The sequence below is a fragment of the Diadema setosum genome, chromosome 15 (genome assembly GCF_964275005.1).
Source record: "Diadema setosum chromosome 15, eeDiaSeto1, whole genome shotgun sequence".
Lineage (NCBI taxonomy): Eukaryota > Metazoa > Echinodermata > Echinoidea > Diadematoida > Diadematidae > Diadema > Diadema setosum.
Window position 1 is genome coordinate 9,549,113 of NC_092699.1, and position 27,737 is coordinate 9,576,849.

General features: G+C 37.8%; 1 protein-coding gene across 1 annotated transcript in view; it reads right to left on the reverse strand.

Annotated features, from left to right (window-relative positions):
- LOC140238988 (chloride channel protein 2-like) overlaps positions 1 to 27,737 on the reverse strand; it is a 50,856-nt gene that overhangs the window by 15,616 nt on the left and 7,503 nt on the right. Inside the window, exons 4-20 of the mRNA XM_072318884.1 lie at positions 27,482 to 27,610; positions 25,900 to 26,033; positions 25,019 to 25,096; positions 23,761 to 23,965; positions 21,353 to 21,437; positions 20,527 to 20,628; positions 19,668 to 19,752; positions 18,901 to 19,044; positions 17,635 to 17,815; positions 16,935 to 17,032; positions 16,022 to 16,137; positions 14,052 to 14,185; positions 12,815 to 12,996; positions 12,134 to 12,185; positions 10,215 to 10,243; positions 7,388 to 7,470; positions 6,999 to 7,021 (exon numbers count right to left, since the gene is read on the reverse strand). Of these exons, the coding sequence (XP_072174985.1) occupies positions 6,999 to 7,021; positions 7,388 to 7,470; positions 10,215 to 10,243; positions 12,134 to 12,185; positions 12,815 to 12,996; positions 14,052 to 14,185; positions 16,022 to 16,137; positions 16,935 to 17,032; positions 17,635 to 17,815; positions 18,901 to 19,044; positions 19,668 to 19,752; positions 20,527 to 20,628; positions 21,353 to 21,437; positions 23,761 to 23,965; positions 25,019 to 25,096; positions 25,900 to 26,033; positions 27,482 to 27,610 (1,860 nt within the window). The remainder of the gene's footprint in view (positions 1 to 6,998; positions 7,022 to 7,387; positions 7,471 to 10,214; positions 10,244 to 12,133; positions 12,186 to 12,814; positions 12,997 to 14,051; positions 14,186 to 16,021; positions 16,138 to 16,934; positions 17,033 to 17,634; positions 17,816 to 18,900; positions 19,045 to 19,667; positions 19,753 to 20,526; positions 20,629 to 21,352; positions 21,438 to 23,760; positions 23,966 to 25,018; positions 25,097 to 25,899; positions 26,034 to 27,481; positions 27,611 to 27,737) is intronic.

A 27,737-nucleotide genomic window follows, 5' to 3' on the forward strand; every position in this document is an offset into this window, starting at 1 on the left:
GAATGTTGCTAAAGGGTTCCTTAAATCATAATGATAAAACAGCCTGGGGAAAAAAAATATGGGATACATTGTCCCTGCACTGGGTACGAATAGTGAAATGTTGTTCTAAGGAATACGATTTGATTGACAGGTTCTTATCACTGGCTTCCTAACAGAAAATAATAGTGTAACTCCCATATTTGTTCAATCCCACTAAAAAAAAAAAAAAAAAAAAAAAAAAAGTACAAGCTGTTTGTGGGTAACACAAGTATCCACCTTTCATGGCAGCTGATAACACGACAGGTTTCATGTGATTCATTTGAATGCCCTCGGGCAACCACACTCAACATACGTTTCACTCATCTCCCACACCTCCCATGGTTAATTACACTAATATAGCCACAAAATCATGAGAATGGTCATGCTAATCTATAAAAAGCTTGTGGTGGTGGTGTGGAGGGGGGGGGGAGAGAAGAGTCATCAATACCAATATTTGCATTTCTTCTTTGTAGGGAGCCAACATTCATAACATATAATTTTTATCTCATATCTGCTGAACCTCCAACCCCAACCCCAAACCCTACCCCCTCCCCCCCCCCCCAAGAAAAAAGAAAAAGAAACAGTCAATATTCATACCACTGTAGTGCTCTCCATCACACATACCCAGTGTCACATTGTACAACACTAAAGAGCTGGGTAGGGAAACAGCGCTTTGTGTTGTTTTCTGTTCTTGTTGTTGTTGTTGCTGTTGTTAAAACAAAAATAATCACAGCTGCCTGCATTTGTGACCCTGTGTCCCCATATGATTCATCTCCTGAGGGAGCCACAAAAATCCATCGCCGTCTGCGCTCCCCAGATACCGGGGAGAGAAACGAATCAGAGCTACTGGCCTGGAACTCGAGGCTGCAACGCTGCAGCGCACGCATAGCGCAAACACACAGGAAAGCAAAATTTTCAGCGAGCAGACACTGTGAGGGAAGAAGGAAGGGAAACTACTTTGCATGTAACACTGTTGTGTGATATTCTTGGCTACATACAATGTATCAAACGTTCTGTTTCAGCGGGGTTCTTTACTGAAAGTTAGGCACAAGCCTTCAAAATACCTGAACAGCTGACATTTCAATGAACACTAACATTTCACTGAAAGCCAACATTGTAGACGGACATTTGAACAGAATGAGCTATTTTCATACTGCATACATAAAATATGTAACCCATAATACCAAGTTAATGCTGACAATGGGACAAAGTAGGCCACAAATTAAGTATGATAAGTTCAGTGGAGGGGCTGTGGAATGTTTTCTAAGGTAGGGGGGCTGCGGGTCAATGGTACCCTTGCTTATACAAAAATAATCTGAAGGACAAAACCTTCAGAAAGTACTTTGTATGGGTGCTGTGACATTTTTTTCTTGACTTTTCAAGGAATCTTTTTTTTTCAATTCTTCTTTTTTTTTTAAAGATCAAGGAAAAAAATGGGGACCACCCCCAGCTATAGATTCGCACCCCCTGCAGTACAAGAGTAGGAGGGGCATGTCGCACTACTGTCTTGAATGACATGTTCAGGAGTTTGGAATTGGCCACATGGTCTAGATGGAGGATAGAATTGTTGATACCATTTTCTTTCAAACATTATACTTGCTGCAAAACAACTGCCAAATGACAGTCCTACAGCCTTCTACTAGAGTATGAATGGAGACTTTTAACAGACCCGGGGGATGTTTCATAAAGCTGTTTGTAAAGTTACGAACAACTTACGAGCGACTGGTGATCAGTTCTTATGCTGAATTATGGAAATTCTGATAAGTATAGCACATCAGAACTGATCACCAGTCGCTCATAAGTTGTTCATAACTTTACGAACAGCTTTATGAAACAGGGCCCTGGGGTTACAATGCGTACATATTGTACAGTCACAAGCATGTATTGTATCTGTAAGAGCTGTTGTGTCAATCCATTGCGGCTATGCCTGGGATGACAAGCCTCAACAGAAGTTCTTAAGGTTGTCTTCAGAACAACTGCAATGAGAGAATGCACGCTGATCGCAGGCAAGAGTGAAGACTGGCCAATCAAGGCGGTCACTCCATAAAAACAAGCCATGATTGAATACAAGCAATTTTGCATCCAGTGAAGTACACATCCTAAGAATTAATTTTGCTCTATATCAATCTCAAAACAAGCAAATCAATTATATTTCGATATCAACATATAAGTTAGGAACAACTGCAATGGAAATAAAGATAATTACAAATGTACACCATACACTTGTAATTCTTTTCTTACATATGTGACAATTATGAGAGTAATGTTAGTCATTAAAAAAAAAAGGATTATGAAATAATATCTTGCCTTTTTTAGAAAGATTGGTTACAACAAATATATCCAAACATTTAAATCACACTGATAAACCTTACAAGAATGTCAGTAATCCAAAATCTGAACACAAACACAATCATGACTTTTCCTTCACTTCCCCTTGAATATATTGCCAGTGACAAAATAAATAAATAAATAAATAAATAAATAGATAAATAAATAAATACACACATAAATACATATATATATATATATATATATATATATATAGAGAGAGAGAGAGAGAGAGAGAGAGAGAGATAGATAAATAAATAATGTTTACCTTGTGCCTGTTAAATCAAAGCATAGCCATATTCCAGCCTAATGCACACATTTTAACTATACTTGTATACCTAGCTGGAACAAAACTATGATTAATGAATAAAAATTTGTCTTAGAATTAGGAGGAAGTTACAAAATATTACTGATTCACTTGTAATTGGCATTGCACTGAAGGCTGCATGGCATTATTGTATCACAAAAGGTGAGATCAGCAAAACAGCAAACAATAACTTGAGACACCTCATCATTACAAGTAATGTACAATTTCATGCAATCCACAATTCATGAAGAGCCAATAAATATTGTGTTAAGAGAGGTTGTTTATTTCTATGCCTTTAAGCCCACTCAGGGAAACTGAATTTTATTGTAGGGATGGGACAATAGATGGCGCTACAAATCTATTCAGTATACTATGTTTAATCGTGAGTCATGTATTTATATCCTGTGGTTACCAGTGTCCAACTGCAATAACAGCAACAAAAATCATAATAAATAAATGAATGAATAAATAAATAAATAAATAAATAAATAAATAAATAAATAAATAAATAAATAAATAAATAAATAAATAAATGAATGAATAAATAAACAAATGAATAAATAAATAAATAAACAACTAAACAAATAAACAAATTAATACATAAATAAATCAATAAATAAACAAATACATAAATAAATAAAGAGACTTAAAAGTATTAAATCTCCATTAGTACATAGAGCCCAGCATATGAACAAAAATATGAAAGGCAACACAAAAATGACCTTCTGAAGGCAGTAGCCAACAACTATCAAAGCAACAAGTGAATCAAGAAATGAAAAAAAAAGCAAAAATATCTACATTGTATAATGAACAAATTTCAACACACACTGTTACAATTTTAAATAGCAAGAGCAATTCATTTGCTACAATGTTGGATGTATCAGTTAGTTATGTTCTAACAACATTAACAACCATACATACTCTTCACAACATGTAACTGTGTAACACTCATTTAGTATCAATGTGAAATACATTAGAGAATTGAGCATTTCACACGTTTTTGCTAGGACCTTTCTATGCATGAATGATGAAGTTAGATAAAATCAGATTAGGGTAAGTGGGTTTGCTTGCTTTTTTTTAATGGCAAAAGCATTAGTTGCAGAAATGCTACAACAAGCCTTTCCAAAGCGTCTGCAGAGCAACTTACCAATCTGATATTTTTGCCGTAAACAGAAGGGCGTTTACCGGCAGCATTGATGGTGGTGGTTGGGGAGCTATTGCGGCGAGCTAGAGAATTCTCCTACAAGCAGGGAAGGGGGAAGGGGGAAGGGGGTGGGGGCGGCGTTTAAAGACAAGCCTACATCTACAACATCAACTCGAACCATAACTGCCACAGGAAGCATTCTTTGAAGATTCCAAAATGCCTACTTCTACAGGAGCCACTTTATACACAATGGAAAAGTCATTTGTGACCCGCTACAACAAAAGGATCCGAAAGGTGGGGAGGTTGATTTTTTGAAAATGACATGACATTATTCCCTTACTCTTTTTCTTTTATTTCATATATAACACGACTCGTAAAAAAAAACTCGGTTGCGGAGATATTGATGATTTTATGAGAGCATGTTGAGTGGTCTAGGAAATCAGGGTTTTGTGAAAACCACCTTCAAAGTTTTCCTTTTGACGCATTCATGATAAAAGACAAAACATCAGACTACAAAATAATGTCAAAAACAGAAATTCATTGGTTTTGACCGATTTTGATGACCTGACTTAAAACTCGATTTTCTTGGCTCAGCCGTCAGTGACTTTAGGATCCTTTTGCTGTGGTGGGTCACATTTAAAGACCCAGTAGCGTGGGAAGAGAAGGGTGGCCTGACTAAATCCATCTTCATTTGCTGCCCACTGGAATTACATTTGAAAACCATGACTAGCGTAAACCTGCTAGAATACAACTGCCCATCAGTGAATATGTGCATCAAAGCTCATCCATAATGTTTGACTCCAGTCAAGATTCTGAGGCTGTGTGTGAACTTCCATAGAAATGAGGGATAAAGCTGTATGTAATTCTAATGGGATTCTTGAATATATTTGAATCGGGCCAGCCTTACCATTGCACGAATCCCAACGCTACTGGGTCTTTACAGTGTATCATTTACAAAATGTCGTGCGAGATTATCCTGTCAGGTGATCTGAGTTTTCACCCATGGTATGTCTGTAAGAGCAGCAACGAGAGAGGAGAAATACACATTGTACAAGACATTAGATCTCTGAAGAGGAACAAGATATTTGTTATAAAGGGCCATCACAGATCAGTGCATATCTACTAGGTGCACGGAGTTCTGTGCATCAGGAATGGGATGTATCTTCCTTACCATCTGTGGTACGTGATGGTGATCATTCTCACAAAATGAAGATCTTACAAAAGACGATCTTACAGTGATGATCTTACAAAAGAAGATCTTTCAGTGACCAGTTCTCATTAAGCCAAACTACTCTGATCATTTCCATCATGAGTGATGATGGTTTATGAAGTGCATTTACGGACATGTGAAACAAAGCAAGAAGGATGCACTCAGGGAAAGTGTAAAAAGATGCAGAAGTTTGATTATGATTAGGTGCATTTACTTTGACAGTGAAATACCACGGTATTTCACACTGTATTTTTGTAATTTGATACCATAGTAATTCCAAAATGAATGCACACATTGTGTCTGGTTTCAAAACAAACCTTTTGGCACACACAATGTGCACAAACACTTCTACACAGAAAAAAAAGTCATGTCTTTGGTAATGATCACTACTGAGACAAGAAAAATAAAAATTGGTGCACACATTTGGACATATGAATCATCACTTCAAAATGATGAAAATTTCTACCATGCTTCTCTACTTCTTGATGCGATAGATATTAGTGTTGGTGCTATGAAACATAATAAATATTACAGCATGCTATGAACAGTCTAAAGTACTGAAAAGACAACACTCAGATATTCCACGGGCTTGGGAATCTAATTAACTCTAATCTATCATTCATGACATCTATTATTAGAATGAAAATGGCTCGAAAGTATGCTGATGATAAATGATGATTTACGTGTCCCTGTGATAAATACCCTGGACACACTGCACAATGTGATTTATAAAAGATGTGCATGCAAAGAACATAAAAGTTGACATGCAGCAGCAATCTATGGAAAGTTTCCTTTAACATTGTGGATTCAGTAAATGTAGAGTGGTATATTAGTGAATATACAGTGAGAATATAAGGACAATTAGACAATCCAATCAGATATAATGTTTTTTTTTTTCTTCTTAGTTTATTCCATGTTTTGCACTCTCTACGTGGGAATTCTTCAATCTGTGATGTTTTAAAGTTAGTAAATTGGTATTCATAAAAATATATGATTTTTCCACAAATTAATCTTTGAAAAATGTACCATTTACTTGGGATTTAATTGAAATATGTTAAAAGAAAGTACCAAATCACACTAATGTAAAAGGGGGTATTTCCGGGCGAGTAATATTTTGAGCATGGAGGGGTACTTAAGATGAATTTCGAGTGTTTTTATTTGGCTGAATCAAAACATCATCTACTGGAAAATGTGGCAAGCAAAAATATTCACATGCTTTTATTTTGAGCTAGTTTCTGGTGGCAAGAAATACGCGGAAATTTCAAAATGCACAAATTTCCACTTTTACAGCACTCAGTACTTTCTAAAGGAGCCAGATCACATGCTCATCTAATGTGCAAGCAAGATTAATGCTTCCAAGTGGACTCCACGATTTTCCTCAAACTTTCACTTGGTGTTTCACTAATCTTTTTGCATCTACAAAGTCCCCATGTTTGGGACAACTTTCCCAATAAAAAAGGCTTTCATGCTTATTTCTCAATCCAACAAAGTAAACATTCATTTGAAGCATGGACTAAAGATGAATTAGATTCTAAAGAAAAAAAAAAGGAAATGGAAAAATGTGTATTATGCAAGGGACCTTTTACTGATTATGTCAGCAGTGAAATAAGCAATTTTTGTGTCAACTCCCACTGTGTAGCTTGCTCTCTGTTAATACATGCATTAAACTTGAATTGTAGTCACTCGATTGCGTACAGTTATCAAACACATAGTTATATCAGCAACTGGAAGAAACTGAGGGAAGAGTGCAGCTAAGAATATTAGTCTCTTCAGAGGTACATGTATCCTTTCCATAAGTTGGAAAACTTTCTGTACTCTGGTCAGGGGCGGATCAAGGAATTCTGTAAAGGGGAGGCGCCTTTATGAAATTAAAGGGGACGCACAGGCCCCACCCCCTATTTTTTTCTTCTTTTTTTTCTTTTGTTTTAACCAAAAATAAAGAGGGGGCACGCCCCTGGTGCGCCCCCCCCCCCCCCCCCTGGATCCGCCACTGCCGTTTTTTCTTTGATTAGTCCTTTTTGTTGCTTTTTTATAATTATTTTCTCTTTTTTTTTTCATGCGGGATGAGATAAATAGTAAGAATGAGCAGCTGGAAAACCTTCTGTACTTCTGCTTCTTTTTCTTTTTTTTACTTCTTTTGTTGCTGTTTTTTTTTCACTCATTTTTTTTTTTCAAGCGGGGAAGAGATGAATAGTAAGGGTGAGCAGTTGAAAAACTTTCTGAATTCCTGGTTTTTATTTTGATTAATCCTGTTGTTGCCTTTTTTTCACAATTTTTTTTCTTTCTTCATGCATGGATGAGATGAATAGTTAGGTGAGCGGTGAGAGGGTGAAAAAAAAAAAATGATACTTGTGAATCAGGAGGGTCGAAACTCACCGACTTGAGCTGCTTGCCAAAAAATGAGGCACGCTTAAAGTCTAGGGTCGTCGTGGGGGAGTTATTGGACGGCCCACTAAAGTTATCCTACGAGGGAAAGAAAGATGGACAGGCACAAGATCCCGCACAAAGGCGAGGGAAGTGAAACATCATGCGAATGGAGGAGAACCAGAGTGCGGCCAGAAGACATGTTCGCCTTCTTCGTCTGTTGGCTCAAGAGTGCTGGTGATGCATGCCACGTATATGCAAGCAAGATGCACTGGACTAACCAAACCACCAAACAGCATGCCAACATACACTATACTACTTGAACATATTCAAATAATACTGACCAAACACTGAGACAGTTTTCACAAGCAGCAAACGTCAGCATTAGCAACGATATCACTACTAGCCTAGTGCCAAACTGTACGCACATTTTGGAACACAAACAGAATGGATATCTATAAACGTGTATCATGTATACTGCACTACTTGCAATATAGAAAATTTCAATGTTTTCATGAGCAGCTTGCTACAATGAATGACTTTTTAATTTAACCCGGACAAAGTGTACCATTTCGGAGAGCATTACCAATAACTCTCACTTTGTGCTCAAAGCACATCCTCAAGGCACTCTCAATAGTTCACTCCCTCAAATACTGCAGAGAAGAATGTGATGATTAAAACCAATGTATCTAATATGGTGATAATGCTGTACAGAATAAACAAAGGGAAAGCTATCACTAGCAAATTTAAAAAGAAGGAAAAAAGCATTGAATGAACTGGAACAATTTAACAAAAGCTGAAGTAAATAAACAACAAAAAAAAAAAGGTTTTTAAAAATGAATGGTTTCGACAACTACTACAGTCTACAAACACTTCAAACACAAGCCCAGAGATTGTGATGCAACCTAATTTCTACCTCTCTCCTTTTTTTCTTTTTTTTTTGTATGTATAAATTGTCATTCATCCTATTAAGAGTCAACACTAGCATGTTTCTGATACATCCTAGTTTCAGAACAGTTATACTTATTCTCTAGGTGCCAAGTAGTTCAACAGAAGAGAACGACTGCAGTAGAGACTACCAGTCATATAAATACCACCACTCATGCCAACTGCTCCCTAAACCCTCCCCCCCCCACCCCCCCCCCCCCAAAAAAAAGGGGGGAGGCTTAATATCATCATGTGGGGAGGAGGAACAGAAGAAGGGACTATTGGTTAAATTATTTCTCTCAAAGTACCAAGTGCTGTGGTAGTACACACACTGCATACACTCCAGATTAGGAAAATCTTGTGCTTTTCAAACTCTTCCCACTGGTGCATATGGAAGGGCACTCTCAACACACTGCACAGCAAGTTACGGGTGCTTGTGTGTCTTAGGGGGTATCCAGAACTGCAATATTCTCAACTGGTGTGAACGCAGTTTTTACCTTTTTCGAACTTGTGGAAAGTGTGCGCAAAAATCTCTGCGAAAGGACACCAATGTCAATTCCTATCATTCAGTCAAACAAATTAAGTTCAGGCAGGAGGTTGTTAAACCCTATCATACGGGCATTTGAGAGCAAAATCTTTTCTTTTATACATCTCAAAAATCATTCACAGTAGAACAGAAGCAAGGTAAGAAAAGAAATATCCCCAAGAAAATGTCTTTAGCACTTATACTCTTGATCCATTCCATCACTTGATCTTTAACATCAAGATCAAAATGGAAAAATATGTTTTTAAAATGAATGAGTTGTTCTGGGATCATATGTGAAGAGTTTGAATGCAATAGAGGTTAAGTACCATTGTCAGATAGAGCTGTACTTTGTAAATAAAACCTTTCCAGTGAAACATCACTTGTTATATAGCAAGGAATGTTCTTGAAGTTATGGTGAAAAATATCCCACATTTTCTCATTCTTTTCTTCTTTTTTGACAGCTTTAATCACAAATATCTCAAATTAAAAAGAATGGAGTTAACTCCTTTTGTAATCAAACTCTTCATATTTTGTAAGGCAGCTAAGAAAGAATTAAATTCATATAAGCCAGCAACTGTACGACCAATCAGTATTTGGTCCCCTGCAAGAAGTAGACAATGGCTATAAAGTGCCATGCTGAGGTTAACTACTACTGCTGTCAGTGGACATGGACCAGAGACCTCAAGTTTAAGAGTCCATGGTCCCAGCCACTCAGAATCAACCCTTCCTAATTCTTTTTGAATTAAAGGAAATGTACTTGTTCCATTGCAAGTAACACATGAAATTGAACACTCATTCCAGAGAGACTCAAAGCAAACCTTTTTGAATTAAAAAAAAAAAAAAATCCAATAGGATAACAGAAGCCAACATCTGCATTTCACATACTAAACCTTTTTAAAAACAATTATAAAACATCTTCCTCCCTCACTCACAATATTCATATCAAATATATTCATCTCTAATCTCTATAATATATATTCAGCTCTAACTTTGTTGTGCAACATTACTAGTATTTTGTATTTATTGATACAAATTAAGATACAACTTTTTTTCCCAAACATCTTTAAAATTAACGAAAACTCACTTATTTACTCTTCATCAAGAACATACAGTAAAACCCGATTCTTGTTCATATACTCTCATTGGAATCAGACATCAAATATATACCTGCAACATATTCAAGTCAAAAAGAAGAATTGCTCATCCTCAGATATGTGATGTTATCACATTGCATTAGTTCAACAGATTTTGTCAGACTGTAATGCCGCTGAATCCCAGTAACTGTATTCGTCCACTTTACAAGTACTCTATCATGTGCTCCACAGCCAATTGTATAACAGCGCCTTTTTAAGATATTCAAACAGGACAAAGAAATTCTCAGGACACTCACCTCGAATCCTTTGGACACATCTGGTTTGTCTGCAGGGGAGAGATTAAACGAAGCAAACTTAAAAAGATTGTTTCACCTCTGATCTTAAAAACTGAACTCAAACCTTTACATGGATCTTTGAATTAAACAAGAATACACTTTTACCATACACTCTAGGCTGCAATAAGTAGAGTTTGCTAAACTGTCAAAGTGGAAATTCTCACGCATATCATGCCATATGAAACTAGTGCAAAAATAAAAATTGGGCACATGCTGTATGAAATCTTGTTTTATATCTTTTATTATGTATACTTATAAGACATGTAAAAATTCTTGCTTTTACAGTATTGGTCAATCCTGGGGTGTCTTCAATTATTGGTAAAATTCATTACAAAATTCATTGAACTAACTGAAATAACAAAAGACAATGATAATCTAGTGCACAGACATACTGAGCAAGTTCATTTCCCAAGAACCAAAGCATCATAAAGTTTAGCCCAAACTGTTGATCATGCATGTGAGATTAGATACTGCCAGAAATTCAAGCCTCTTCTCTGGTGGAGAGAGACTAAACCCCCATAGGGCCGACCATGCTGAGTGATCAAAATGTGGTTCATGTGCAACCGACCATACAAGGCGGAAGCACGTGGCTGAATTTCTTCCAACAGTACGTCTGATACTTAAATATTTTGCATATGTCACACTTAAGTGGATGTTCTGGTAGAATTAGTCCCTTATTGACCGCATCCAATGTGAGAGCAAGGCTTTCAGATGGAGGAATACTCCCCTTCTTTTGGTTGATGACAATATGACAGAAACTTCAGAATTTTCTTCTACTCTAAGAATGATTCGTGAGAGCTGCTCCATAGAGAACTTTGTCATGGGTAACAAGAGTTATTGTTACACATAGAGAGCACAAATTTGAAAGCCCAAAAGCCCAGCTACTGTCCTTGTGTCACTACAATCAATTCTCCATATCGCATATAGCTATAAGACAACCAACGTTGGCGGCGCACTAATTTAATTGGCGTATTTTGGAGCGATTTGCAGTCAACCCCACTTCCGGTTGCAGCTATCGCTCCGCGCGCTATTATGCATGCATGCACGCTGCGTGCAGCGGCGCGGCTAGCGTCCCACACACTTATTCATCGCTTTCGTTGCATTAACACGTATGTATACTTACTCGCATTTCGTCTGACCCAATTGAGTCTTATTTCGCTGCAAATTCAATGAATTGGAGAATCAACAGTGAGATTTTTGTGTAAGATAAGTGAGTAGATAAGCGTAAACATCGCTAATACGAACGGATGGTAACTGTTTCAAGTCCCTAGTCCATGTCACTGCTTTCCCGTTAAGATCGCAAACTGAGCCGTCCGCTGTAGTCACTCTGCGCCGCTTCCTCTCGGAGGCTGCGTGGTCGCACTCCTCCAAAACCGGATAAATTTTTGCGGCTTTTTCGGCGAGATTTTCTAACTCAAATCGTCGTTTTCCAGTGCAAGGCACACCCCTTTCGACAAGATATTTCTTCAGTTGAGGAACTGTCATGTTCTTGAATCTTTCGCGATCATCCATGATTAATAGCTTTTAGAAAGACACTCGCTGAAAAGGTAAAATTTGCGAGACCGATGTTGAGCAGACGATACCGACGCAAGTGTGCGTTGGCGTGCAGTGCATGCATTGCGTACGTAACGCGTTGGCGATAACCGGAAGTTAAGCTGACTGCATAAAAGCCAGGATGTTGATTGCGCAATGCATTCTGGGATGATATTTTGCTATATGCGATATGGAGAATTTAGGTTGTGACTGTATTGTAAGACTGCAGGTGAAACGGGGCCCAAGTACCAGTACACTGCAACCCATAGACTAAGTTTCCCAAAGAAACATTTCAGATAATTAGACTATCAGTATATAGTACCAGTAATCCACTGCGTATTACTCACCTTCATTTACTGGGGAGAGACTGATGCTGACTGCTCTTTCATTTGAAGAAGGCTACCAACAACAGAGATGAAATCACAGAAAAAGACTTGAGGAAAAGACTACATACACCTGTATATATGGCACAAGTCTGCACTCCTACTTTGGAATGCACAGTAGACATCATATGAAAATGAAATAATGAAATGTGTCACATTTGAAAGAGAAAGAAAAATAATCTTACAACTATTGTGGTAGGGTTTTGTAATTTGCAATTCAAATTTGTATTCTGCTTTGCACAAATATTGGGGGGGGGGAATAAAGAGAAGTGCATTATCCCATCATTGAGCCTAACCATATCTCACCTCTACCATAGCTCATGGTGAAATGAATGCACATAGGCATTTCCATATTGTTTATTCAAGAAAGGAAAGAGAAAAGATATATTTTGTGAGCGGCAATAGGTCACGCTTATAAAGAGTCTGTGATTCTTGGTTTCAACTGGTATTCAAGTGGAAAGTCTCTAGTGACGGAGGAGAATATGGGCAGAGAAAAGTGCTGCAAAAGGACAAATGACTCCTCATCAGTCTACAATTATGTGCGCGGACAGCAAATTCCATGATTGAAGTTTGGAATCCTTGTACAGAGTTGTTGTTATTGAAATTGTTCTTCTATAGCATGGAGATAAAGCCAGCATTTTTTACCTTCTTGTGAAATTCCACCACCGCCACGGTCTCCTCTCCAGCTGCCTCGTGGCCGGCGTCCATGCCGTTCTCCCTCCTCCGCCTCTCCGTGGCGACGAGGACGCGCCGCGCCCTGCCGATCTTCTTCTCCAGCATGAAGGAGAGCTCCATGCGCTGCACGGAGCCAAGGAGGATCATGGACTCTGATTGCAGCACAGAAAATAGAACGAAAAGGCAACTTTGTTTTAAGGTGACTCTCTATTCCTTCAACATTTATCCCTCCTGCTTCTTTTTGTGCAATCTCTTCACTTTATATTTTTTTGTTTCTAACAATGCCAACAATCAGTGGATCCTGCTCTCAAGGTGTTTACAGTCAAGCCTGCCTTTTTACTCTGCCTACAGACATGGTTGTGTGAGGATACCATAGTGTGTGAAGGCTGATCTGACTCAGAAATATTCAAGAATCCCCATAGCGAAGTGTGTACAGCTTTTCACTTGTTGAGCAGCATTGGTTTCCTGTCAAGTTAGAGCAGAATGGATTTCATGATCCTACTGCTCATCTTTTAAGGCCATTCACCTTGTACTGCCGGGGGAGGGCCCCGCTCGCGGTCCGCTGGCGATGCTGGTGGAACCCGCATCGCGAACCAGCTTCTCTTGCGGGAAATTCGGCTTCATAGAAAAACCCGAATTCACTTCCATCGCTCTCCAAAAACAATACCAAATGATCGGGGAGGTAAAATAACCTATGAAACCCCGAAAACTTGAACGCGACAGATCGCAAAGTGAAAGAAAATTGGCAAAATTTCGAGTTCAAAATGGCGACTTGACCGCTAAGAAACACACGCTACGAGTGAATTGACTGCGCATACGTGCGAGTGGGATCTCATATTAACGAACAACGGAGATTACCAAAAAAATTATGCAGCGTCATCATCGCCCTGGTCTTCATTCATCTGGCCTTACTCTCCAGATGCCCAGTACACGTCTCAAGGGATATGGAGACTGGGCATTTTCCTCTACCGCTCCTTGCCTATGGAACTCCCTACCACCATTTCTCCATGAAATTGGCAATTTTGAGCACTTTAATAGAGCTTCACTCAAGACTCATTTTCTGTCCAACACTCAATTACTAACTTTCTTGGAGAAAACTGCGCCTTTGTTTATTTGTTTTTTGGGGTTTGTTTGGTTTTTTTTACACAGATACATGGCGCCATAAAATTGCTGTGTTTCATCATCATTATCATGAGGAAAAGTTTACCTGGTGCATCCACCAAGGGGAAGGACGTCAGGGAGGAGTTGTTGAGGAGGTCCTGGAGCTCTTTGTACGTGGACAGCCAGGAGATGAACTTGAGATTCCGCACCATGATGTCTTCCACGAAGATGTCGTACGTCCTTGATGGGAGGCGGGGCACAGGAGAAGAAAGTGGAGACGAGCGTCAAAAAAAAAAAGAAAATCCCATATTGGCATGAAAGTTAATGTTTTGTAATATTGATTGGAAGTATAATTCAGTTTTCTGGTGATGTTGGTTTATAGTTTTGCATATTTTCATCTTCAGTATATTGTATGTGATCTATGCATTAACAACATTTACATGTACATGATATTTTATCTTGTCAGTATTCTTTACCCAGGGTAGCCCCATCAATGGTTTATTCTACAATGTTATTCTTGGGGGCCCTGCAATAGAATAAGAAAGAGCAACAATGAATTCAAAATACACAAAGTGACAAATCAAAGACATCCTGTTGTACATAGCAATATCAAAACAATGCCAATGCTGTGTGTGTAAAGTGCAAAATAAGTCTTTGATGATAATAATACACAAATTCGTATTATTGAAAACAAAGACAAGTCAACTGAAGTTTCAATGGCAGATACAGTTCGACCTCGATTATCTGGCCTCCTTTTATCCGGAAATCTCTATTATCCGGACGCATTCACGCAGTGAAGGACTTTTTCTTTTCATCCAAAAATTGAAAAAAAACAGTGACTTTCATGGATCTATTTCACTAATTTCATAAGATGTGCATGATAGGTTTCTCAATATCTAAAGAGGTAAAACATGTGTGATTTTCACATAAAGATATACTTTATTTTTGTGAAGAAGGGATTACAATTTTGTGCCGGCTAGCATAGATTACACCACTGTTGCGGGGTACCCTACCTGCCGAGCTGCCAGTGCACTGGGACGGCAGCTTTGAAGGCAGCTATATACATTAACATTGTGTCTCCCATATCCGGCCAATTTGCTTATCCGGATGAGCACCGGTCGCGACATGGCCGGATAATCGAGGTCGAACTGTATCATCACTGTACAAACTCCTTTCATGAATTGCTCTACATCATCTTACATCCAGGGCTGTCCCTGGACAACAATCTGTAAATTTCAAAGATCCCCCACATCAACTGAAACGAGTATGAGAGACATTTTACTCAGAATAAATACAGCTAAGAGGCACTACAACTGCAATACATTGATTATATTCATCACCAGCTGTTAGCAATATATTAAAAGTATCATGTTTGTAAGGGCCCTTGCATATTTCTAAATTTTTCATACAAAACAGACCAAGCTAAAGGGAACACCATTGGGGGAACAACCATACACTAGTGTAATTGCAACTAATTGGGGAAAAAATGTACAGCAAATTTTTGTTTTAAAGGGATTGTATAGTTTTGGATGAGACCTAACTTCAGGTTTCTAACATTTTTGGTGAGATAACGAGAAACCTTTTATGAAATATGAAAGAGCATGTAATTCCATGAGGAATTCAACGTTCATTTAATGAAAATTGGTTTTGAAATGGCTGAGATATCCAAAACAGAGCAATTCTAATAAGTGTGGGACCGACACTTTTTTTACGATCTCTTTGTTTTACTTTGTTTTTGGATGTTTCAGTCATGCCAAACCCAATTTTCATCAAATAAACTTTGAATTCCTCTTAAAATGGTATGCTCTGTACTATTTCACACATGTTTTCTTGGTATCTCGCAAAAAGTTAAAAGCCCAATTCTCATCTCCACCAATACTGTACCATCCCTTTAACAAATGAATAGGAACAATTCAAATTCTTTTAATTTTCTCAAAGATGGTGAATTCTACAGGTATCATTAATATGTTTTTGCATTTTTATGTTTTTGCATTTTATTTTGAAACAGGTTCCTATTCAAGCCAAAATATTTGCTTTTGAATTCATTGGCCGGTCTGTCTGTTGATTGTGACTAACTTGGAGCCAGCGTGGCTGATATCAGGAAGGTAAGGGAGCTTCTTGATGCGGATGATGCTGTCATAGATGGACGGCTGAAGGAGCTGAGCTATGGCGTTGGCTATCAGAACAGCAATCTGAAACCAACACAAAACCAAACAAGATGGCAGGAATAACGATACCAATAAGTTAATACTGACCCATTTTAATCACATACACCATGCCAAATTTGTCAAGCTGTTACTATTTTGCTCAAATTCTGAGGAAAAGAGACATACCCATACAGTCGATACCTGTTATAACGTAGTCCTCTGGACCAGCAGTTTTCTTTTGTTATATCAAAATTTCATTAATAGCCGAACAATAAAGTACAGTGTATAAAGAGATTATATGAATGTACAAAGATAAATTTTGAAACCTACATTTTTTACTTCATTGTAACAAGATTTGCAATGGAAATCTTTATGACCATGTTCATTGAAATGGGATTGCACTTATATCATCCCATCTGAAAACTAGAAATTGGATTGTGCTGAGAAAGGCAACAAGGACAAAAATATTTTTAATCATTCCTAATGCAAGTTGGTTTCTACAAATTTATAAAGTGTTTCACTTCGGTCAATATCAGTGTAGGATAAAACATGACCTTTTTCTTTTCACGGCTAATTTAGAAGAGATGCAAAAACACCACACAATATCATGAAAACTCACTGCAAAAACAGATAAACAGGCAAATATTCCACAGGAATGCCTGTCGCCCATCTCTATTAAAATGGTGTATATTTCTGACCTCTCTTAATCAGGTAAACTGCATAATCGCAACGAAGGTGTTTATCACTTTCAAGGTTTTCCAATTGAGTGGTGGACACTGCACTTCACTATTCTTTCCCTGGACAAACTGGGACATCACCTGATAATTCTAGAAATATCTCACCATAACGGGAAGGATGTGAGTGATTTGACCAGTCAGCTCAAACACAATGACCGACGTTGAGATGGTGTGAGTTACACTGCCAGACAATGCAGCGGCACCTGAGTAGAAACATAAAGAAGCAAGATTACAATGCATATTATGCTCACTTCACATGAATATCGGCATGTTTTCAAACAGTGAGATGTTGTACAAAAGGGTTCTAAGAACAATGTATGCTGTATTTCATTCTTCAGCAAAAGGCACTGAATCTTCCTCAAAAAATTTAGCGCAGGATTGTTCACATCTAAGTTCACAAACAAATCATGTAACAAAGTAGCAAAACACTGCTTTCCTTCATCTTTTTAAACAACAGTTCACAAAGCACTCATCATGATTTGAGAGAGAAATATACTCAAAACTGTGGCCAGCAAATATGGTTCAGTTATTTGGTAGTTTTGGATCAAGAAATTTCATCTTTCATGGAGAACAATATTTTCTCATTTTAATTAACAGTAATGCAAAGAGAACTGTTTCCTCTTATTCATCAAATATAACAGCACTTGAAACTGCAGCAGTAAAGTTTGGACTCTAGGTTTCCTGTACAAATTAATGCAGATTCTGGGTGTTTTTCTTCAAAATGAATACTAATCATGCAACTACAAAGTCACATAGATGAGCTACAGCGTGCAGAATTCAGAGCCTGCAGATTTTGACCACTCACCGACCACGGCATAGCCACCAGGGACCACTTTGTTGAGCACATCTCCGTTCGGGATGCCCTCTGGGAACCAGACAGCCATGGCCTCTCCCACAAGCCTGCCAAACGCTGCTCCAATGGTGAAGACCGGGATGAACACTCCACTGGGTACTGGTAGTGTCACAGCGATGGCCGACATCCAGAACTTGTTTAAGTTGTCATAAGAAGTTATCATCATTGATAATGCTAAAATCATTATATATCATTATTGAGTAGTAGCAGGTGGAGGAGTAGTGGTAGTGGCAGCAGTGACAGTGTATAGTACATCATAATCATCATTATTGATATCATCATTAGCGTTGTTGTTACAGTTATTTTTTCACTATTTTTGTTTTTCAATTATGATCATTACTGATGAAAACGCAGCACATTTTTGGAGAAGCTACAGCATGAAATGAAAAAAAAACAACAACACAAAAACACTGAACTGGAGAAGCTATTAATTTCCGTACAATCCCATTTTGGCTACCCTACAGGCACTGAATGGCACAAATGCATCACTGACAGTATAGTCTTAAACCACTCCTTTCAGCAAAGTTTAGAATATAAATTGGCATTGTAGATGACAGCATCAATGCAGGATTCAACAAGGCTCATGTCATACTAGCATCTATAATGAAAAAAAAAAAAACAACAACATATAAATATGAACATGTATCATGATTAATATTCAAGACAATGCGTTGCATTTTATATAATGCTTTGAACAAATCTATTGCCAACACAATATCCATTTCTTTTGCATCCATACAAAAATGGAAAAAGTAATCCTCCACAGTAAGTGTCAAAAGATATTGACAATATCTTTTCTGCACGTATCACTGTGCTGGAAGTACAATTGTACAGATACCATAAAAGTGGATTTTTTTTTTTTTTCTATGTAAAATTACTTCATGTCTTTGATCTTGAGGTAGGAATTCAAGGGATACTGTACTGCTACATTTATTTTAATTTTTTTTTACACACTCACTAGTCCTGTACCATGAGTGCATTTGCTGTCGTAATATGGACCAGCTGCCTTTTATCACAGTATGCGCTGCCTATTTAAAAAGCCCTAAACCGCCCTGGTAGCAGTGAGCTGTTTGAAGTGCTAGCAACAACTTGTCCTGACCGTTCGCAAAATTACCATTACACAAATTTCATTTCAAGCGCAAAAATTCAATTGTGCAAAAATTTCTGCTTTTACAGTACTCTCTGAAAACATGACTGGGCAGCCAGATACACACTCACCTCCATGATGATGAAGACAACCAGGGTCACAAACACGTTGGGTCTATGCCATGGCTTGTAGATGTTTTCTTCCTCAATGTCCTCGGGATCGTTCCCAAGGGTGGTGTTGCTGAAGAGCTCGTTGATTTGCTGCTTTTGAGTCAACTGAGCAGAACAAAGATATTTTTTTATTGAACAAATGCAATGACTGACAAGGGATGTACGATTGATGCACACGCCTGAAGTACATCATATGATACATTGTATATGTTCAACAAACATCTTAATGACAAAACCCTGTGGCATCGTGGACAAGACTCCCGACTCCCAATCAGAGGACCCAAGTTCGAATCCCGCCCAGTGCTTACATCCTTGGACAAGATGCTTTTACCCACCATGTCCCTCTCGACCCAGGTGTGTACATGGGTATCTAGCAACTCTAGAGTAATACAATTACAAGGCTTACAATTCACAAACTTTTATAGTGATCAACGAACAACATTCAGTCATACCACATATCAGGCATGCCCTTCATTTTTTGAGTGACAAGAAATACATTATACTTTTGGTGTTCTTAGGAAATAACATGAAACATAAGGAATAAGATCATTGATTGCAGTTGAAAACTATCAGTTGTTTGAACTCTTGATGTGACCCGGACTTGGTACACTTTGCTGCAATCAGATAATGTTCAATATTAAAGAATGACGACAGTCACAAAATGGAGGGATTACCTTGAACTAGCTGCGCATGGCAAATTAAATTATTGGGGCAATTCATAAACTTACCTCTCCAGCCATAAACTGTCCAAGGCCCAGAGGGAAGGTAATGGATGAAATAATGAATGCCACAATGGTGGGATAGATCAGCCGGCTGACAGAGAGAAAGGTAAATGTAGAAACATTAATGTCACACATTTATTCAAATTAATACACAGATATTAACCCCCTTGCCAATGAGACAGAGTATGCACATGAGACATCAGCTTCCAGGGAGCAATGGGTTAAAGATACATTTGTATAATCTTATTGCAACCGATTTCTCCAAAATCAGAGAAAAAGTAAAGCAACATCTTTGAAGGTATTCACTTTCTTAACATCTCTCTTGAGTGAGATTCTTGCATGGATATAGCCTCCCATAGACAAATGCAAACAAACTATCGGAGAAGCTGCATTACTTACTTTTTACTTCATCACTACGGTTCTCAATCACAAATTTAACTTGACTGGTAGAGAAATTGTCTTACACATCCAGATTTGCAATCTTACACTGGTTAAGTGTGCAAGGAATACAAGAATAGTTTGAATGCAAAAACACGTACAAAATTCTTGTAAATGCCATTTTTCAAGGTTTTTACAGTGAGGTCATCATCAAATAGTTGGGGGTTTTTTCAATGACACTACACTTGTTCCATAATGAGAAATATTTTGGAAAATCTGATCAAAATTACCACATCTTCATTGTTTTCTTCGTTTTTCAACAGCTATAAACTGAAATATCTCAAATTGATAGAAATGGACATATCTGTTTTTGCATTTAATGTCTTCATAGCATGATACATGTAATGGGATTTAGTCTTCCAGGGAATTACATGTACCTCACCAGTAGGAAATGTGTCTAGTCACATTCTCAGAGCAGGATACTTACTTCTTTTGGAGGAAACCGCTGACGGTCTTTTGGCCTCTGAAGAAGTCCACGATTTTCCTGTGAAGGTAAACGAACAGGGCGCCCCCGAAGCCACAAACCACACTGAAAAGAGACACAACAAGATGATCAAAGGCAAACATGTTTGTACATGTATCCATGCACACACTGGGCTACTGTATCGGCCATGTATTTTGCAAGGTTTACATTTTCGCAAATTTTGCAAGTCAGGTGCCATTCGTGAATTTAGTAATGTACAAAAATATTTACTCTGATCCCAACATAGATGTGACAAGCACTCATACATTTCTCCGTTCATTGCAATATTCCAATAATTAATACTGCGAATTTATCCCCTTGTGAAATTGTTGGGAAGTACCAATTCTGGGAAGAAAAAAAAAAAAAAAAAATATATATATATATATCATTGTGCAGTATGATAGTATCACAAAATGTATGAAACACACACACAAACACACAATCTAAATACATACTGGACAGGAATAGAAATGATCATATGAAAATGTGATGCTAGATTGTGTACAAGACAATAACAATCACATTTTGCTACAGCCATAATTGTGCCAAATAGTGTCTACATGTATATCTGATCTGCTTGTTTGCATTTTTTTTGTGTGTGTGCATGTGTGTATGAGCATTTTGTATGCACAATCTGTGGTTGTGAGCACATCTTGGTGTGGGTTTGTGAGTGTGTGGTTTACTTGTGTATGGATTGTGCAAATATACAGTGGTTGTAAGCGTGTGGGTAATTACATGAAAACGTGTTTGTGTTCGTGTTAGTGTTATTATTCAGTACACCAGAGCTTACCCGATAAATGCGAATGCCACTAACTCTTGGACATCAAAGGGAAAGTCCAGTCTGAAGTTTGTCTTGAATAATGCAGTAATAGTCTCTGTGTAGAGGAAATAAAACAAGGAATTCAGTGCACTATAAAAGACAAAAAGACTTTTATAAGAAATCTACAACAATCATTTTAATTTCTACACATTACAGATGTGACTACCATGCCATGTTATCAAGGAATATAAAGACAATTGATACTATTTTTGCAATATGTGAGTATAATATGTAACCCTGCATCACAAAACCATGAAAAAGTTGCCAGACATTAATTTTTATTCATAGGGTAGATTCTGAAAGAGCAGACTCCACACTTCAAAATAGCATACAATTCAATACAAATTGCTTTCCAAACTCATCTAATCAATGGAGAGAAAGTACATGTACACACTCTGGAAAAGTGTGTACTGAGAAAAGAGGCTTTGATGTTAAAGGTATTAGCCCACATTTGTAAACCTGCAGCAATTGATCTCATAGTTAGCATGGAGTTTGGGTATGATTGCAGTAACACCTGTGCAAAATTTCGTTCCAATTAGTCCATTACTTTCATAAAAATAAATGAAAATGCACCGTAATCCGTATGCATGCGTATAACGCTCGCTAGCTCCGGTCCACGTACGTGTTACATGTACAATGTACGTAGCTATAGCCCGCGCTCGTAATTCGATTTTGGGTCGGGTTGACCCGGTTTGAAAATTGATTTTAAAACGATGATTTTCTCTCTTTTATCGAATGGTATAGACAAAGAGCGACAGGTGAGGTATGTTACTGTTATAACTTGTACTTGAAGTCATATTGGACCTGTTTTATGCAGTTTTGATTTTCGTGGGTTTGCAAATGTGGGCTAGTACCTTTAAGGGTCTAGTCAAGTGCTAATACTTTGATCCAGCTGTGCTCTCTGCAATGAATGGAGCAAAGAAAAGGATATAAGACTCCATTGCATTCACAATGAAAGGACTGTTAACCTAAACTGAAAGCTTGCACATCATTATGTACGTTCTTTTCATGACCGATACAACTTCCAACGCAGTAGTATCATACTTTCAAAAGTTAATTGAGTTGAAAGTGAAAAGGGTTTTCAGGTTTTCAAGTGCTTTGCATCCATAAATCTAAGAAAGCTTTACATCAAGCCAAATCAAAGTGCTCTACCAAAACTGCAAAAACAGACAATTTCCTATTCGTTTAATGATCTCAAACTTTAGATATAAATGAAAGAAAAGTTGCTCTTTTAGAAAATACAAAGACTTAAAATTGACTACGTTTTCCCTTTTCACCTGTTTTGAGTCCTCATGGAAAATCAGGTCACGCAACTTTTTGTTGGTTTTGTGACGTAGGTCACATACTAACTCATTATGTGCTGACTGATATAGTAAAAGGAGAAGTCAATCAAGGAGCGCTGTGACATGAGAGGTAAATATTATCCCTTTTCATTTACAGTAATTTCCAACCTTGGAGATGCTTTACACTTAATTACATGTAGGTCCATTTCTGTTATGGGAGGCATTATCTTCATGATTTATGTGTTTTGCAAATATTGGTACAGCAGTAGATTTGAAGAAAAAAAACAATTCTCTAACATAAAAGCACTGACAAATATATCACGTACGCAGTTAATGGTCCTTTAAAAGAGGCTTCGGACTGATTTTCAGACTTTAGCATTTGAACATCTATAAATTGGTTATACTGTGTACAGACTTTCACAATTTATAGTGACTGTGATGAGGAATAAAAATGTTTTCATAATTCATAAAAAAATCACATGAAAGAGGATGACGACAAAGCAGCTTCAAATAAGAACACATGATTGGATGCTCAAGGAAGCAGAACAAAGGAAGAAGGCATGCATGAATTCTACACAGGCAAAGTTGTTTAGCAAGAGGTATGGCAATAAAATTAAACTGCTCCACTACTGGAATATGTAAGCCTCCTATGTCATCATCCTCGTTCAGTGTAACTCTTTTTTTTCTCAGAGTATTGGTTCCCCTGCTCAAGGACCACAATAAATTCCACAAATTTATACAATGCACTACTGATTTGTGTACTGCATGATGTGAAATTATAAAAATCATTTGGAATTCCCCTTCAAGCCAGGGAAGACTGAATGAGATGAGCAGCCTTGATAACCTGTTAAAACTGGAACACTTATTTATTTGGTAAAATCCCTCACATACTGTAGTCAACAAACCCATCTGAAACCACTTTGAGAACAATGTCATAGCTATTTTCCACAACTGAGATTAAAGAGGAAAACAGTGTCATCCTGTTACACTGAACATGAGATGGGCATATTGCAAAAACAAAGCCTGTTAAGGAAAACTATTTACACAAGCTGTAGACATAATGAGTAGGAAATCTAAAGAGAAACAGCTCCCAACCTTCATCTTTGTTCCAAACTGCCAGCAGCCTGAAGACAAACGCGCCACACACAGCGCCGAAGAAACCGCGCCAGTAGTTGCGGACGGCAAAGTAGACCGAGGTTACCTCGATGCTGAAGAGCACGCCACCTATGGGCGCAGCAAAGTTGCAAGACACACCCACAGCACAGGCAGCAGCGAGCATCTCACAATTTCTAGACTCGTTCTGTGTGAAGATGGGTGTTGAAAGGGTTGGGGGAGAATAACATAGATAGGACATTACAGATGTGTACGATGTCTGCAAACATTACGAAAATCCTAACATTCCACATGCCCTTCAGAACTGTGTTCTCAACCTGTTTGTTCATGTTTTATCATTGACATTGTTGTTTTTTCTCTTTTTATTCAAATTCATTCTGTAATTTCAAATATTTTCAGTAAGATACTCCTCTCGTTTCTACTATATCTATGTTTCCACTATGTTTTTCACTTCTTAAAGTAAACAAACACAGCCCATTTGTTTTGTTTTTTCTCCAACACTACATTAGTGACTGTATATTATTACTTCATTTTCAAAGAACATAGTGAGGTTTGCATACTATCACAAATAAAATGCCCTTCATTCAACAAAAAATCACATATTACAATGAAAACCAGTCTTTGACATATAAAATACCTTAATTTGGCCTCAGTTCTCATTTTCCCACTACATGTAATGAATGATAGGTTGTTGATTTTTTTTTTATTGATATGGTACTGAAAATACTCCCTGTCAATTCTGTAAATTCAGTACTACATGTACATGTTACAGCCCAATTTATCATCCCTTGACATTTAGAGGCTTTCTACATTTTCAGACTTCTTTTTTTTTTCACATTTGCAGCTTTGAACATCATTGTCAGACAAAAACTCATGTAAATGTACTATGGACGAATTGTAACATGCAAATTTAAATATCTGAAGAAAATTGACCTGCACTGTATCCAATATTGCAACTTCACAAAGCATTAAGGTCTATCTCACAGCCTTGAATGGGACAAAAACAAACGAATAACCCATAATCATGTTTGCCAACACGTCTGCAGTCTAGACAATGGCTCCACGCATACATGTATGATCAAGAAAGAATATAAGGCCAAGAGACCACTGAGAATCAATCTCACAAACAGCAGGGTGGCATTAAACAGATGAATGTACTGTCTTGTCAATACTTCTGTTAGATCATAAAAGTTCACTGGAGCAAACGAAAAAGGGGGGAAAAATGAACTTTGAAACTCACCTCAAATATTCCCTTGAAGGACACGATCAGTTTGCTCAGCATGGTAGAGACTATGCTTGCTATATGGACAAACGGGCCCTGGAAGTAGATTACCAAGAAAAAGGCATGGTCATTTCACATTAATCCTCTCATGCTGATTATCTTGGGCATTGCAGACATCAGTTTAGAGTTCATATTACACTTCAGCCGATGATAAAAAAAGGGAAAAAATTATCTTCAGGCAAACTAAAAAAAAAAACAAAAACAAAACAAAACAAAACAAAAAAACATTAAAAAAGATGGAAACTTATGGTAACCAAAAAGTTTATGTAAAATTTCAGGTAATTGCATATTTCAAACAACATGTCAGATATGTAGCTTTACACTGGTCTGTACACAAGAGTCAGATCACTGTACAGGAGTGAATACACTCCTTTAAAAAATCAATATTCAAAACTTTGGTTAATCAATGGCTTGGAACCGTTTTTCCTTCCTAATCAAAGTCTTATCTCTCAATGCTGATTATCCTATTATATGTCTTCCCTGCAAACAAGTTTAAAAGTAAGTGATCTTTTGTACTACATGATTTGTGATGTTATGAGACAGGAGCAGAATAATTTTATGAAAAATATGACTAAGCACTTTTTCTTTCTTCTTTCTTTCTTTCTTTCTTTCTTTCTTTCTTTCTTTCTATCTTTCTTTCTTTCTTTCTTTCTTTCTTTCTTTCTTACTTTCTTTCTTTCTTTCTTTCTTTCTTTTCCTAACACACTGATATTCGCAGATTTCTGACACTGTAGTCTGAACCGTCATCTTTGTAGAAACATGTTTTGTGATGCAGGGTTACATAGCAGTATCTCTTCCTCTTTCTTCATATCTGCTAGTGGACAGAGTTTGGCACTTACTTCTTTCCCAAGGGGCATACCGCTCCCCACCGAAGTGGCAAGGCCAATCACTTTAGAAATGAAGGTTCGGAAGGAGAGGTACTCTTCCAACACCACGCCCCTTAGGATGGTCTTCATCTCCGGAATGCCGGAACCTGATAATTACAGCATCAACACAAGGCAATAAAACACAAACAAACAATAATAATCATACCAATAATAGTAATGATTAACTAAAACCAATAAGTGAAAACTTAGAATGAATTAATAAGAATAAAAAAAAAAAAAAAAAACAGCATGAAGACAGTACAGACACACACATATAAATGCAAATGCAGTGTTTGTTACACAACATCCTGATAGCCTGGTACATGTTATATTAACAAACTTCAATTTGGAGCCAGTAAAATATGAAGATAAGTTGAGCTCTGTGCTGCGTATTAGTTTTCATTTCAATGTCTTAAGCTGACTAATCCATTCCCTTGTCTGCAAACGGTACAATGTAATTTTACAGATATTTTACAGACTCCCTGGAAGAGTGTGTCCTTGCCTTAAAAGGAATAATCCAGACACCAGTATATGACACAGCACAAGTTACACACGGCATCTCATAGGACAAGTCTGGTAATAAATTGTACATGTACAGGCAAACCCCATTGTGATAACGAGCTCGATTAAAGCGAGGTATCACTTTGAACTAGGTGAATTCAGTGGTTCACAGTTTTCATTACTGCATTTGGTCTTGATTTTAGTACATTTACGAGGTATGTGTCATCATGAGGCCCCTGTTACCTCATCATAGCAGAGTTTCCCTGTATATCAATCATGGTGCAAATGTTCCATAATACTGTATACGCTATAATTTTCGCATACATACATTTTCGCGAATTGCCGCTGCCACACATTTTCGCGAGTGGTTAAATTCGCAATTGGGGGACCAGAGAAAATATGAAGTGGCAAAGAAAGTGTGAATTTTCAACTTACTAGCAAATAAGAATGATACTAGTTATACACTGCATGAAAAGAAACTTACCAAACTCTGCGAACTAGCAAGTTAGAATTCAACATTTTTGAAGTGGTTAAGTCCATCGCGCTAGATTTCTGACGAGTGGTCCCCTTGCAATAATGGATTGGCTCTCTAACAGTATTCATAAGTAGACGTGGACGTGCTATATGTACGTAAACAAGCTTAGCCAGTATGGTCTGTTCGGTAAGCCGTGACATGGTATACTAGTACTGAAATGTTCGTATCATCAAGGCAAGGGATTCATTTTGGAAGGTAATATTTTCGCGTGTCGTTAATTTCGCGAATAGCTCCCGACTCGCGAAATTCGCAAAAATAAAACCCCCACGAAATATACAGCGTATACAGTATGTGAATCCCGGAGCTTAAAAGCACAACATATTTAAAAAAAAAAATTTTTTAAAGTTTGCAACAGCATAAAGTATAAGGAGGAAGCTCGTTCAGAACATCTACAGTGTATAGCTAGGTGGGGGACTAATAAATTTCTATTTCTCTTCTAAATCAAGCACTGTGTATGTAGACAAACAGTGCAAGCACCCCATGGAGAAGCTACCCCTAGAGGCGGAGACAAGTACTTACCGATGGCATGAGGTGAGACGAGGTGAACGAACCCTGCTGAGAAGATGATGAGGACGACGGGGAAGCCCGCCCAGGCCAGGTACTGCAGGATGGCTTTTCCCTCCAGCATGTAGAACATGTGCACTTGGGCTGGTAAAGACAATGGCAGCAGTATGAAGTGAATTTCTGATTACTGCAAAGCAAGATACAGTTGGGAGCCGGCGGTCTTTTTTACGGCATGAAATTTTCACAAATTGCCTCTGGCACCCAATGCATA